This window comes from Nothobranchius furzeri, chromosome 10, assembly GCF_043380555.1.
Source record: "Nothobranchius furzeri strain GRZ-AD chromosome 10, NfurGRZ-RIMD1, whole genome shotgun sequence".
NCBI lineage: Eukaryota > Metazoa > Chordata > Actinopteri > Cyprinodontiformes > Nothobranchiidae > Nothobranchius > Nothobranchius furzeri.
In genome coordinates this window covers 66604051-66617712 of record NC_091750.1, presented here as the reverse complement: position 1 = coordinate 66617712, position 13662 = coordinate 66604051, and the positions used below count along the sequence as shown (strand labels likewise).

Sequence of the window (13662 nt, the reverse complement as noted above, 5' to 3'; positions counted from 1 at the left end):
CACACTTAGATCGTTGTCACTGGTTTCAGCTTCACCCAATCACCCGTCACATTTAGGAAAGTGAAGCCAAACTTTAGAGCGTGTTCATGTTCTTCTAGTCGGAATTTCGGAGTTCTGAGGAGAAAGCGAACGCACCATTAATGAAACGGAAGCTAACAAATCAAGCTAACGTTATCTTAAACATTTTATTTACCTACCGGAGCAGATTAAGATGAGGATGTCTCACTTAGATCGTTGTCGCTGGTTTCATCAGCGACCGATGACATAACGCTCTTGCGCATGCGCAGTTGTCTACGCAAGTTCTCGTTGTGAAGGACGGGTACCGAAACGAGGCACCGTTTCAAATGAAGTGAATCGGTGCTCGGTCGGTACTGTGGAATTCGGTCGGTACCTTAAAAAGTACCGAATTAGGTACCCATCCCGTAATTTATTTTACAAAAGGTTGTTTTTGCTTCTTCTTCAATGGTGTAGGACGGACTTCCCCTTTGACTGATTGCTATAGCGATGAATACATCACGTTGTTTGTTTGAAAGACAATTGTAATTCTATCCCACATCTGAGTTCTGTCTTTGGGTCATAGCCCTTATAGGATGGCTTACCAAGCTAAGAAAATGCAGCTCTCGCCTTCAAAACAAAATACGACATTTAGAAATGCCATGTTTAAACTGCTAAATGACGTTTAACAGAGCATTTACCAAATGAGTCCACTAAGAGAGTGGCTACAGAGATCTGTTTCTGCTAAAGAGTCAGAGGCAAGTGCAGAAATGTAAACAGAACAGAGTACCATCGTGTCATGTAAACAAAAATAGACTTTCCACTTGGTTTACTGATTCATGTGTTAGAGCTGACCCTGCGTGAGCTTTTTTGAAGTGCTGTACAGTTAATAACTAATAGATCACGCTCAATGAAACGTTAACTAAAATATTGCATGTCATGAGTTTTGAGAAAGTCAGATGAATTTTGAAATAAATGTAACAGGTCACACAAGCTACATGAGTGTTTTATTCTTTAATCTCCATCAGTTCAAATGTTCTCTTTCACGGTGAGGATTTAATCATTGGTAGAGCTTGTGAAAAATGTAATAAATCAGATAAATGTCACAGTTATTGCCGGAAACCCAAAGCTGTGAATTAATACTACTTTCTTCAAAGGACTGAAAAGAGTAAAATCCCATTTCTCGTCTCTTCCGTTGCCTGTCTGTAGCTGGCTCTGTGTCTGTCCTTCAAAAACATAAATATTACTTTGAGAAAGGAACAAACATTTTTTCTTCTTTGTATCTGACGTGTGTTTGAAGGAGAGCCAGAATTCAGTTCTTTCCAAATGTTTTTTCCCTCTGTGAGGCTTTTTTAGCATGCGGAAGGCAGTAGATCTGAGTGATGGTGGGTAAGAGGCAGAGTCTCGATAGTGAATGGCGGCGGTGGTGGTGGTGGGGTGATGTCGTGATGCAGCAGCAGACTTTCTTTGTCATAGCAGCCAGTTGGTGTAACTTATGAGATTCAGACTGGAAAACTTACAGCCATCCAGGAAAAAAAAAAGGAATCCAGTGAGGATGGTTGCAATGCTTGATTAGTCAGTCTGGTGCATTTTCTCCTCATGTGTGGATGTGGGAATATGATCAGCAGCCAGATCTTTGTCTGGTGTTCAGATAAGATCTGAGGGTAAGCTCTGTGTCCTGCTGAACCGCCTCTGCACATTTCACACATTTTCAGAGATGCTTTTGGATCCGTCTAAAGTTTAGCATCAGAGTATTGTCAGAAATATTAAATATGTGCAATAGTGGACACATTTCTCTTACAGCTCATTGAAATAAAGTTGGATTTGTCTAATGCTGTCTTGTCTGCCTTCAGTTTGTAGAGAATAAAGTTGTATGAACAAAACCCGTGTTTGTTAAAAAGGTTTGGATTGATTTCATTTGTTTACCCCAAAGAGACTCGTAATCCTACATCTAACTGATCAGATGGATGGTGTGGATGGTAGACAAAGAGCCAAGGGGGCCATTTAAGACCAGACTCCAAGATCAAGGTACATTACTTTCTGATCTCAGCATCCACAATGAGCTTCAAAGAAGAAGACCCAAGAGGGCTTCACTACTGACAGAAAAACGCTTAAAAGATTGGAAATTACCAAAAATACATGCTGACGAGGACTAAGGCTAGGAGACGATCCTTTGGAGAAAAAACTGGACCTTTTTTTTTTCTTTGGAACTTCAGTTCTATGCTTGCAGAAGGAGAAATGAAACTTTCAAAGAAAGGAACATTGGACTTCCTGTAAAACATGGAGGGTATTTGCTGCATCTGGCACAAGGGTTTTTAAAAATGTAAAGAATAATGAAACATCCAGGCTATCAAGGCATCCTGGAGCGAAAGGTGCTGCTAGGTGTAAGAAAAGCTGGTTTCAGTCACAAGTCATGGGTCCATCAACAGGATAATGACCCAATAAGGGCTGAAGAAATTAGACTGACTTGTGCTGCCATCAAAATTTACATTGATGGCTCCATACATTCACATCTGGCCTTGCCATTTTAACTCAATTATTAAATAGTCAACTTGTATCAAAGCAGTTGTTTATTTTTACATTGTGGGAAAGTACCAACAAATCTGAATGCTGCTAACTATTTCCTAAAACCACACCAGGATCTGGAAGTTGTTGGTTTAAACCTGAATAGGGAAAGCCGTCATTAATAAGGTTCAATCAGGAATGCAAAATCAGCATAAAACCTCACATCACTCCTCACTTCTTTACACGGTCACCCCGTTCCCGGAGAACAATGCAGCTAAAATGCAATTGTTGTCCAGAAATAGAGCAAGTTTGTATCCCATTTGTTGTGAATGCTAACAGGTATCTTTGTTTCTGTTCATCTCTCTCTCCAGTCTGATCCCTGTTCCTGCTGGCTAACGCCTCGTCAGTCCAAGTCTGCTCTCAGGTCACCCTCGAGTGCTTTTTGCAACAAAAATGCCAGGATGTGGGCTTGTGAACTTTGTGCACACTTGTATTTTTATCTGTACTGCAGAACAGAGGTCAACTTCTTTATCCTGGGTTTTTTCTGAGACTTTGTTAGAGTATATTTGAGGTAAACTCGCCGTATCTGCTTGGTGGATTTCACACAATGCTGGCTCTTGTGTCACAAGTCCTATTGGACAATCTGACAGAACCAGAAGCAGAGAAGGTAAAACTCACTCTTTCAGTGCTGCACACCCTCAGACTTTTGGGCAACTGGACCAAATGACATTTTATTTGTGTTAGATGGAAGTGAATTGTCAGTGTTGGCCAACAAGGAAACTCAATGCTGCACCACTTTCTTTACTGTCTTTTGGCAAGAAACCCCACAAAATGAACATCTACAATTTAAATCAAGATGGCTGCCACACTTAATCCGTCTTTGCAAACAGAACAAATGAAAACAATTTTTTACTCATTCAGTTTCATGGCAATGGAACTAGAATTCCATGTAGTAGCTGAATGTCCTCCAGTAGTTAGAACCTTTATTTGTAAGAGAAATGCTTCAATTCTGGTATTTTTAAATGTATTTGTGTTAGCTCGCTTTGGTATGACTGACCCAGTTCACAATAATTGTCAGAAGCAGCCTAAAGCTAGGCGTTGTACTTTACAGTAATTATGAACGTTTTTTTTAATGCCTTTTGCCTGTATAAACTTCCTGTACACCAGGGGTATTCCATTCTGGGCCTGGAGGGCCGGTATCCAGCAGGTTTTAGTTAGAACTCTGTTTCAATACACCTGATTTCAGTCATCAGGGAGAGGAGCCAGTAGAGGTGGCTTGGGCATCTGGTCAGGATGCCTCCTGGACGCCTCCCTGGTGAGGTTTTCCGGGCACATTCAACTGGGAGGAGACCCAAGGGAAGACCCAGGACACGCTGGAGGAACTGCGTCTCTCGGCTGGCCAGGGAACGCCTTAGGATTCTCCCGGAAGAGCTGGCTCAAGCAGCTGGGGAGAGGGATGTCTGGGCGTCCCGGCTTAGGCTACTGCCCCCACGACCCAAGCCCGGATAAGCGGCTGAAAATGGATGGATGGACTGTAAATAACAGGCTTCTGCAGAGCCTGATGAGCTGCTGTACAGGTGATTCAACCACTGAATCAAGTGTGTTGAAGCCGAAAGATCACTAAAACGTGCTGGACACCGGCCCCCAACCCCCAGAATGGAATTCCCCTGCCACGCACAATCAGATCTAAATTAGCCTTTCAGATGAGAATTTATACATCTTCAACAAATGTCAAATGTGTGTGCTGACCACACGTTCTCACTCTGCTGACTATCTTTATCTTTGTTTTTCACTGTTGTTACAGACATTAACGTTGTTCTCTGCTTGTCTCTTTGTCTCTCAGGTCAGTGCTGCTAAGAATGATGGGAATTCTTTAAAATTGTGCTTTAATCAAATTTACTGGTTCCTTTTCACGCAAACAAATTAGACTAATTAGCATTTTGTGATAAATGTAGTCCATTAAAATTTTATTGCATTTACTGGAGTCAGTTGACTTGAATCTGGGCCTGGTATGATTTATATTTCTGTCTTGCTCAGTGCTGTGTGACGACTTCTCTTATGAACTGATGGTTTATAAATAGACCTGAACTGAACTAATTTTCACCTGTTGTAACCGTGGAAACAACGCCATTGTGTGGAAGATGCAATTCTAGCCAGAAGCTTGGTTTCAGTGGGGCATGAGTAAAATTGAAAGTGATATTTTTAATAATTATCGTGTTTGAGTGTGACTTTAGGACATCAGGCTGGCATGGCAGAAAGAAACTAAACTCTTTACACTGAAGAGGATGATTACTGATTAATTACAGCTGGACTAACTAACTGATGGGAAACAGGTGAGTGGCGAGCTGAGGGGAAGTAAGAGACGACACAGGGGTTAACACAGGAGACACATCTCTGCTGTAACTAAGAAATTCATCGCTGAGAGCAATAAAAAACCACAAAAACACCAAAATCCAAAATGTTATGTCCCGTGAAATGAACAGAAGCTTCTGCTGTTATGGACTACGACCCCTGCTGCATACCTGGCGAGACGTGGGGTGAGTTATTCTCCAGGCCTGGCTAAAGTTACATTATGGCCACAATAGTTGGCTGACACCTCTGTGGGTCTGGTTATATCACTGACAGCACAATGATGACGTTAGCAATATGAGTTGGGTCTGAAATGTTAGCAACAGCTTTGTGACGGGAACTGTGTGGAGAGAGGTGACTCTGTTTATCGTGAGAGTGTTGACACAAAGATCGACCCGGTGACCTTTAACAGCAGCTGGCTATCTGGTTGGAGGCAGCGTGTGTTTCGGTGTAGGTCACATTCACAGTGAAGATGTCTCTGGTCTGTTCTAAAACAGTGCCCTTTGTCACACAGGTCCAAGGGATCTGGGACGTCTGATGGGACATTTAGAAGTGAGTTAGGCTGCAAGTCCTTTTAACTTAAAGATCACAAGGTGCCACTCCCAGATATGGAGCTGTGACCCATTGACCTGCCGCTCCCCCTGCCTCAGAAGAATTTGAAACCTATGCAGGGAAAAGAAGGGATCATTCATCCATTCATACTTGATGCATGCTTCTGTGGCAGGCTTGTGCTTCAATAAGCCTTTTTATTCTTCAAAGACACATTGGGCATGGTCAAAAGAGTAGGGGGTGACTGAGTAGAAGTACAATTTTAGATGGAAGATGGAATGCTCCTACAGTGTTTGGGATGAGCTGCCGTCTCAGTTGCAGAGGTTCAGACGTTGGTGTCTTGGTAGGACGGAGCTAGGTGGACAAACAGGGTTTTGTCTGCTGCTATGTGTTTGTGGGCAGGTGATTGTCCATCAAGGTGAAGAAGGAGCTGGGCTGATTGCCCGATCTATGTTCCAAAACTCACCTTGATCTCCTCTATTGGATGTTTTATGTCATCTCCGAGATCTCCGGGAGGAGCTAAAGGGTGTCACTGGAGAGGAAGATATCTGGGTTTCCCATCTGGACCTGTTAGATCTGCAGCTCTTTCATAGATGAGAAAATTGATGAATAGACTGAAAGGAGATGATGAATAATAAAAAAAAACTGAAACTCACCCTGTGGATCATTTTCATTAAAACCAAGTCTTGAAAAGTAAGGATCCTAGTTAGATGATCATGTTTTTGCTTCAGTCGCTGCAAATTTGAATAAAAATGACACAAATCCTTAAATCTTATGTAGACTAAAGATTTGACTGGCATAACTTTATTTTCCTTTAATTGTGTAAGAAATGACAGACCCCTGCATCAACACGGTCTTTGGAGGTTAACCGTTTTAACAAAGATGTGAAGCAGAAGACATTAGTATTAAAAAGTCATGTAGTTTATTGTTCAGCAGTAACATTCACTATATGAGCTTTACAACCTGACAGTCCTGTGTGCTTTAACATGAGTAAACTTGATGCTTCATATATAGGTTTTCTTTCTATAAAAACAATGCAATACATAATGACTCATGTCAATATAAACATTCAGGTACATAAATACACTTGCGCAATGACATGGTATAGAAATATAACTTGATTCCTTATGAAAAAATGGAAAACACAGATTTTTAGTCTGCATTTTAGTGCAGCATTGCACAGATCTCTCTCCAAAATACATTAATAGTTCTCCTTTAACGAGCAGAAAACAATGGGGTGTAGTTCAAGGTTGATAACATACAAGCATGTGCGTTGGCACGATCAGCCCACTGAAATCTGGCTTTGTCCTGGGAAACCGTGCCTGAGGCCTCACTCCAGCAGCCCATCCATCCATTTTCAGAGCCCGCTTGTCCCCGTAGGGTCGTGGGGGGTGGCTAGTGCCTTATCTCCAGCAGTCAATGGGCAATCAGGTGGGCTACACCCTGGACAGAGAGCCAGTCCATTGCAGGGCAACAGAGACACACAGGACAAACAATTGTACACACACTCACACCTAAGAACAAGTTAGACAGACCAACTAACCTAATAGTCATGTTTTTGGACTGTGGGAGGAAGCCGGAGTACCCGGAGAGAACCCACACATGCACAGGGAGAACATGCAAACTCCATGCAGAAAGATCCCAGGCCGGGAAGCAAACCCAGCACCTTCTCGCTGCAAGGCAACAACTCTAGCCACTGCACCACCGCGTGGCCCCACTCCAGCAACCATGAAGCTTATATTAAACATCAGGAACATCATGACATGCAGCTTTGTGCGTTTCACATGTGACTTACAGTACATGAATGTAAAGAGGCTGGTTTGGAAGATTTGTTGTAGTTGTTGAAGATGTTTCCTTTTGACTCTAAACCAGTCCAATGTTAGAAAATCTGCATTTCTAGTTATTGTTTTGGGTGATCTATTAAAGAAGTTTCGGTGCTAGAACAAGAGTGGTTGTGGTTTGGTTTTCCACCATCAGGGAACAAAGTCTCCTCTAGTAAATGTTTGACATTACCTCTGTTTTATTCAGAGTTTCTGTAGAGGATCACCGGCGTTCCCTCAAAATTCCTGATAAACACACTTAACTGCACCCATTTCTTTAAACACCATTTTAAACAACAGTCATTGCTTGGGAACCTTCTGCAACCATCTCCAAAGAGTAAACGCTGCTATAAGAGAGAGTTTCACACATCCTTTCAAACTGGTTTTATAAACACCAGCTGGTGATAGTAAGAGTAAACAAGAGTAAACAATGTTTATAAATGATGCTGGTGAGGGTTCTCAGGTCATCCAGGGAATGGTAATCCACTTCTTGTGTTTCTTGAAGATGTTTTGCTTTTCATCCGAGGAGTATTATCCATTCAGAATTGAAGAAACATAAGTTCAGTTGCCTTCATTCGAATCCCTTTAGTTTATAAACGACGTTTAAAATTGCGATTTAAAAACTAACCTGTAATTTTAATAACACACAAACTAGATGAGCTCATGCTTTGCTAATTTCAGTTAGTATTCATGCTGAAACAAAGTATTTTGTCTTAAGTTAAGCAAATTTAAAAGAAACTGCGTTTTTAAGCACAGCGTTTTGTTTTGGTGCGCTAGACTCAGATCTTTTAGCAGTGGAAACAGAAAGAGCTGGTGTTTAGCAGGCTCTTGCTCCAGTTAGGTACTGGAACCAGCTTGTTTGCTCTTTACGAATTTTCTTCACAACAAATTACAGAGGACAGCTTCCTTTGTCTGATCAGACAGACTACCTAGAGCCAAACGGCTGACTGCCTTGACCATTGGCTTTGTAATGGAGCTTATTTTGTATGACCCAGGTCTGCTATCTATAACTCCATGCTGTTCACATACTCTGTTAAGAACAATGTGCCAAGTCACGGCGCCGACACCGGCTCTCAGAGCTAAAACCATTGGCAACTCACGGTGGTATTAACAGAGACTAAATTTAACCGACACTGGACAAGGTGGATGAGGCCTGATAATAAGTGTGTGTGTGTGTGTGTGTGTGTGTGTGTGTGTGTGTGTTTAACATGAGAAAATCACAACCTGATTAAAGGCTCTTGAGTTTGAGTAATCCCTTTAACTGCCTGGTATCCGTCCTCATGGCGCAATTGTAACGCTTAAATAAAATTCACTACTTCAGCAGACATGCGTGAACGCTGATCAAACCCTTACAGCACCTCTCATAAGGCATTCTTCAGATGCCTTTGTCATTTGTGTCTGAAGGGTGAGCAAAGGGAGTACCCTGCACTACGACGTGGTCCATCACCGTAGCAACCAGATGAAAAGAATGTTGGAAACACGGACTGAGATGAGGGTGTATGTAGACCTGTGTTGATGGATGTCGCAGTGCAGAAGAGCGTCTCACTCTAGTTCTGTTAGGACAGACCCATCGTCATGGCGAGGGAAGCCACCAGAAGAGTCAAGCTGACCAGGAACACGGCTCCTGCTGAGCGGAACACCTGCCGGCCATTGAGAGACTGAACGGGCCTGAAGTTCTTTATCATTGGCTTGCCATCATGATACTGGACCGTGGAGAACTCTTTCAACTAAAGAACAACACAAACATTAAAGGTTCAACGTTGATGTTGATCATCAGAAATATTTTTAAAGCAGCAGTAAAATCAGGTGGGCTCCTTCTGCTTGTTTCGCTCTCTAACCTGCTCCGCGCTCAGAGGGATGGGGTTCTCAAACAAGGTCCAAACCACAGACTCTGTACACCCCGGTGTGGTGAGAGAACCTTTGTAACGGTAGTAAGAGGTCAGATTCTGCTCAGGTGGGATCAGCTGTGCCAGTGAGATGGAGGGCAGAGAGGTATTGCCGTCTAAAAGCAGAAACCAAGTAAGCAGCAAATCTTTACAGCCATGATTTGGATTTGTGTAGAACTTCACTGCTGCTTACTTGTAGCTTTGATTCGCTGCAGCGTGTTGATGATGGGATCGTACTTTCTGTTTGCGCTGTTGGATTTCTAAAAGACCAAAAGATGAGAACTGTTGTTTCATATCACCTCAAAAAGGAGAACTCAAACCAAGAAGAACATGTGAGAACTGTTGTTTTACCTCACCGCAAAAGGCGTACTTCAATAGAAGCCTAAAAGGATTACCTCATAGAAAAATCCAAGAACAGCAACCCCTTCCTTATCTCTGAGCGCTGTGGTCAGGTCGGTATAGTGGCTCTTCATGTGAACGATATGTAACTGAAAGAAAAAGTTGCCTTTTTTTTACCAAAGTCTCATTTCTTACAGCTCAGGAGGAACTTTCAGTAATAACATTGTGATTAAAGCAAAAATCTGTTAGTTTAAAGAACAACAACCATCAACAACATTCTTCATTCTTCTGCTGAAATATTTGATCAAATGAAAATGAAATCAAAGTAATCTTCAGTGTTGTACACTGTTGTCTTCACAAAGCAGATGTTTGTTATCTGGTGTCTGCTCATTTGGATAGACTACTCACTTCCATGGGATACTGCTCTCCATCAATGGTGTGTTCAGAACCGGGCCCACCGTTGTCGCCCCAGTGCAGGTGGAACTGCACTGCCTTGTAGGTCGCTGGCAGACCTCCACCAGAGACTGTGCTGATGTGAGGAACTCCAACCTGAACTGTAAAAACCATAAATCGTGCACGGAAGGTTTTACATTTATTGGCCGTGTTAGATTTTTGGTGTTTAATGGATGCTAAACTTACCCGAGTGGCCGTTGTTCTTGATGATGCTTCTGAAGATCTGCTGGTAGTTTTTAAACTGTAGAGGAATCAGGCGTTCATCTTTCAAGGTCTTTCTGGTGACGATGTTGATGGGAGACTGGTTTGTTCCTGCACAGTCCTGGTTGGCATGGTTCCACTTTTCTGGTGCTGAAACATGATCAGCAGCACCAAGTTTGTTGGCTTGTATAACTTTCAAAAATAAAAAATTTCAGACTTTGGACAGACCTCTCAACATTGACTTATTTTCCAGTGTTAAACATCTTAAAATTTTGTTTTAAATCTTTAACAATCATTAGGAACTTTTTTGGTGTACCACATGGATGTGTCATCAGTCCCATTTTGTTCTAATTCTATAATTATCTGTAGATGAAATCAAACACACATTTGATTGATGTTTTCTTATAATGTTAAAACAGATGTGTTTATATTTGACTGAAGTACAACACAACTGGCAGCTCATTTAGTTTGAGATGTTTTACAGGATTCAGATCATTAATAAGTTTAACCCTTTGATGCATAATGGTCACTACAGTGGACAGGCATTCAAAATTGTTATTTATTTTTGCTATTAAGCACAGCTGTTGAAGACTTTATTGCATTTGAGCCCCTCCATTTGGACTTCAGTAAGTCATGCCAACATATTTCATGTTCAGAATGCATGCTGTCCACTGAGGTTGACATGTAATAAATTATTTGTAAATTAGCAAAATATCACAAAAAATATTTGTTGAAATTTGTTTCATTCACACCTAAAAATGAATGAAAAAAATGTTTAAAAAATCATGGTTGAAGATTTCATAATTCATACATCAAAAATGTATTGGCATGACTAAAATTATTCTGGAGTCAGAATCTAATGCAGTAAGTTATTTAATAACTTCTAAAAACAGTGCTTTCTAGTGGAAGACTTTAGTGAAATGTCACAAAAGTTATCATTTTTATCTCAAACGTGTTAAATCTTACCATTGCACGGATGTTCGCAGATAAACTGAGTCTGATAGCACCAGTCTGAAACAGAAACACATTTAATCAGTAAAGATTCAGTCACCATTAAACTCTGTGTGACACCACCTGAGCAGGATGGGATGTTTGCCCTCATCGTATATCCCAACAGCAGTTCAGCCAGATATACACATTTACAGACAAGTTGTTGTATTAATAGGTTGTTTTTTCCCTTTATTACAAACCATTCATTGTCATGCTGGTTGGTGCTGGCTGTTATTTACAACCACAAAGGCCTCCTCATCCACTAGAATTGTCATCCTATTGCCGCCGCTGCTTTATCTTGTGCAGTCAGAACAAACCCAGATCCAATCTTTTGCATATGCAGGGGCTTCAGTCTCACGTGTTCTTCAGGGTGTTTATTAATATTTCACAGTTGGTTTGCATGTCTCCACCCTCCTAGCTTACAGATCAAATATTTATGAGAAACACTCATTGAAGAAATCAGGCAGGGTCTCTGTTAAAACGACTACTTTCTCCCTGTGTTTGGTTATTTATTGTGTTATTGAGGCTTTTCCTGCTGCTCTGGCATGAAAATGGTGCTGAAAATAAAACTAGATCAGTGATGTTTTCTCTTATTAACTCTCAGTGGAAGGTTCGAGTGGCTGGTGGGTGTTTTGGGGGAGAGAGAGAGAGAGAGAGAGAGAGAGAGAGAGAGAGAGAGAGAGAGAGAGAGAGAGAGAGAGAGAGAGAGAGAGAGAGGAGAGAGAGAGAGAGAGAGAGAGAGAGAGAGAGAGAGAGAGAGAGAGAGAGAGAGAGAGAGAGAGAGAGAGAGAGAGAGAGAGAGAGAGAGAGAGAGAGAGAGAGAGAGAGAGAGAGAGAGAGAGAGAGAGAGAGAGAGAGAGAGAGAGAGAGAGAGAGAGAGAGAGAGAGAGAGAGAGAGAGAGAGAGAGAGAGAAGAGAGAGAATGAATCTCTGTGGTGTGCGCACAGGCGCGTGCGTTTCTAGACGGAAGGAAAGATTTAAAATGCGCCACCACATCTTCACATCGACAACTTCATCATGGCACAAAGGACGGTTTGCGCAGCGCAGATTAGCGCCTGAAAGGTTCATGGTCGGATGGACATCAGGTCATTGAATTAATTTAAAGAAGCTTTATTTTATTCTTTCTCCACATACTGGGACCTAATATTATTGGTTCTTGGTAATTAGGAAATAAAAGAATTTGCTTTTAGCGTAGAATCTAGTCCAGGTTAGAACATGCTGGTGCTGAAGCTGATGGTCCAGATGGTAAGCTTTCGGTTAAAATCGCGTTTCATCCACAATCGCGAACTCAGGAACCGGCAACCTGTCCCAAAATGGTTTTGTCTCATTCTCCCCTTTGGAGACGTGATCTGGGTGGATCGCAGCGGGGGCGTGAGGGGTGGTGTGTGTGTGTGTGTGTGTGTGTGTGTGTGTGTGTGTGTGTGTGTGTGTGTGTGTGTGTGTGTGTGTGTGTGTGTGTGTGTGTGTGTGTGTGTGTGTGTGTGTGTGTGTTGTGTGAGGGTCTGCTCCTGAATGCAGCTGGGTCTCTCAGTCGTGTTAACAGCCAGGAACCCCCTGCCTGGAGGGGAGTCACGTCCTGCGCGCGCGGGACGCAGCAGGTGCAGCGCGCCGTGCGTATTTTTGGTGCTGATGGTGCGTTCAGTCATCACCTGAATGTATTTATTCCAGTTCTGCCCTTTTCTTTTCTTTTTGCTTAATTTCATTCTAATAAAACTTCTTGGAATTCAATAAATTTGTTGTAAAATTAAAAAGAAGAAGAAATGAAAATCATCATGCTGGTTTGGTCTTTAACTTTTTCTCTTCAGGACATGAAGCGCAGATTTAAGGTTACATTAAACAGTTTTTAAATATTAAAATGTAATTGAGGGAATGTCAATTAATAAATTGAAAGGCTTAAACCAAACGTGGACATGAACCGGAGTATTTTAGTTCCCCTCACCCTCTAAAAATTAAAATCAGTAAGACGTGAACCAGTGACTTACCTCCAGAACCTGAGCAGACGGTCCAACCTGAAGCCAGGAGAGCGACCAGAACCAGCTGCTGCATCTTGAAGCGTCCCTGACTCAACCGGCAGACACTGAGACTCGGTGTGATTGCATTCCTGTGGGGTGGGGGGGTTCTTCTACTTATCTATCACCATCCACCGACAAAAAAGAAAGCGTGGCCCCTCCCCTCTGGGCATCGCCTTGAATAAAGCTCTGCAGGGGAGATCTCCGGGGGGGGGGGGGGGGATGTTAGGTATTAATGCTGATTGAAACTTCCTGAAAATCAATGGGTGCTGCATGGGTAATGAGCTAGGGTGTGTGTGTGTGTGTGTGTGGGGGGGGGGGGGGGGCACAGGTGAACCTAGGAGGTTTAAATGCGGAGCATTTTGGACATAAACGTTATGTTGAAGAAAATCCTTCAGATCCTGGTTAAAATGTCTGACTTTATTTTAAATAAAGTTGCCCTTTTAACCAAAGTGACTACTGAGGCATTCAATTGGAAATCTTTATTTTTGTTGTGGAAGTCACGATCCAGGAGGGAAACCCAGCCACCCCTTTCCCAAGCTCCACCAGAAGGCATTCCCAGACTGT

The 13662-nt window shown here is 42.3% G+C and overlaps 1 protein-coding gene across 1 annotated transcript; it reads right to left on the bottom strand.

The window, feature by feature from the left end:
- Positions 1-8542: 8542 nt before the first annotated feature.
- Positions 8543-13221, bottom strand: ca4a (carbonic anhydrase IV a). Its single transcript, XM_015961801.3, has 8 exons — positions 13069-13221; positions 11063-11107; positions 10082-10246; positions 9851-9996; positions 9499-9591; positions 9297-9363; positions 9056-9219; positions 8543-8944 (listed from the first exon to the last, which is right to left on the bottom strand). Exons 1-8 carry the CDS (start codon positions 13130-13132, stop codon positions 8774-8776), a joined length of 915 nt encoding a protein of 304 aa, XP_015817287.1. The 5' UTR covers positions 13133-13221; the 3' UTR covers positions 8543-8773.
- Positions 13222-13662: the final 441 nt, after the last annotated feature.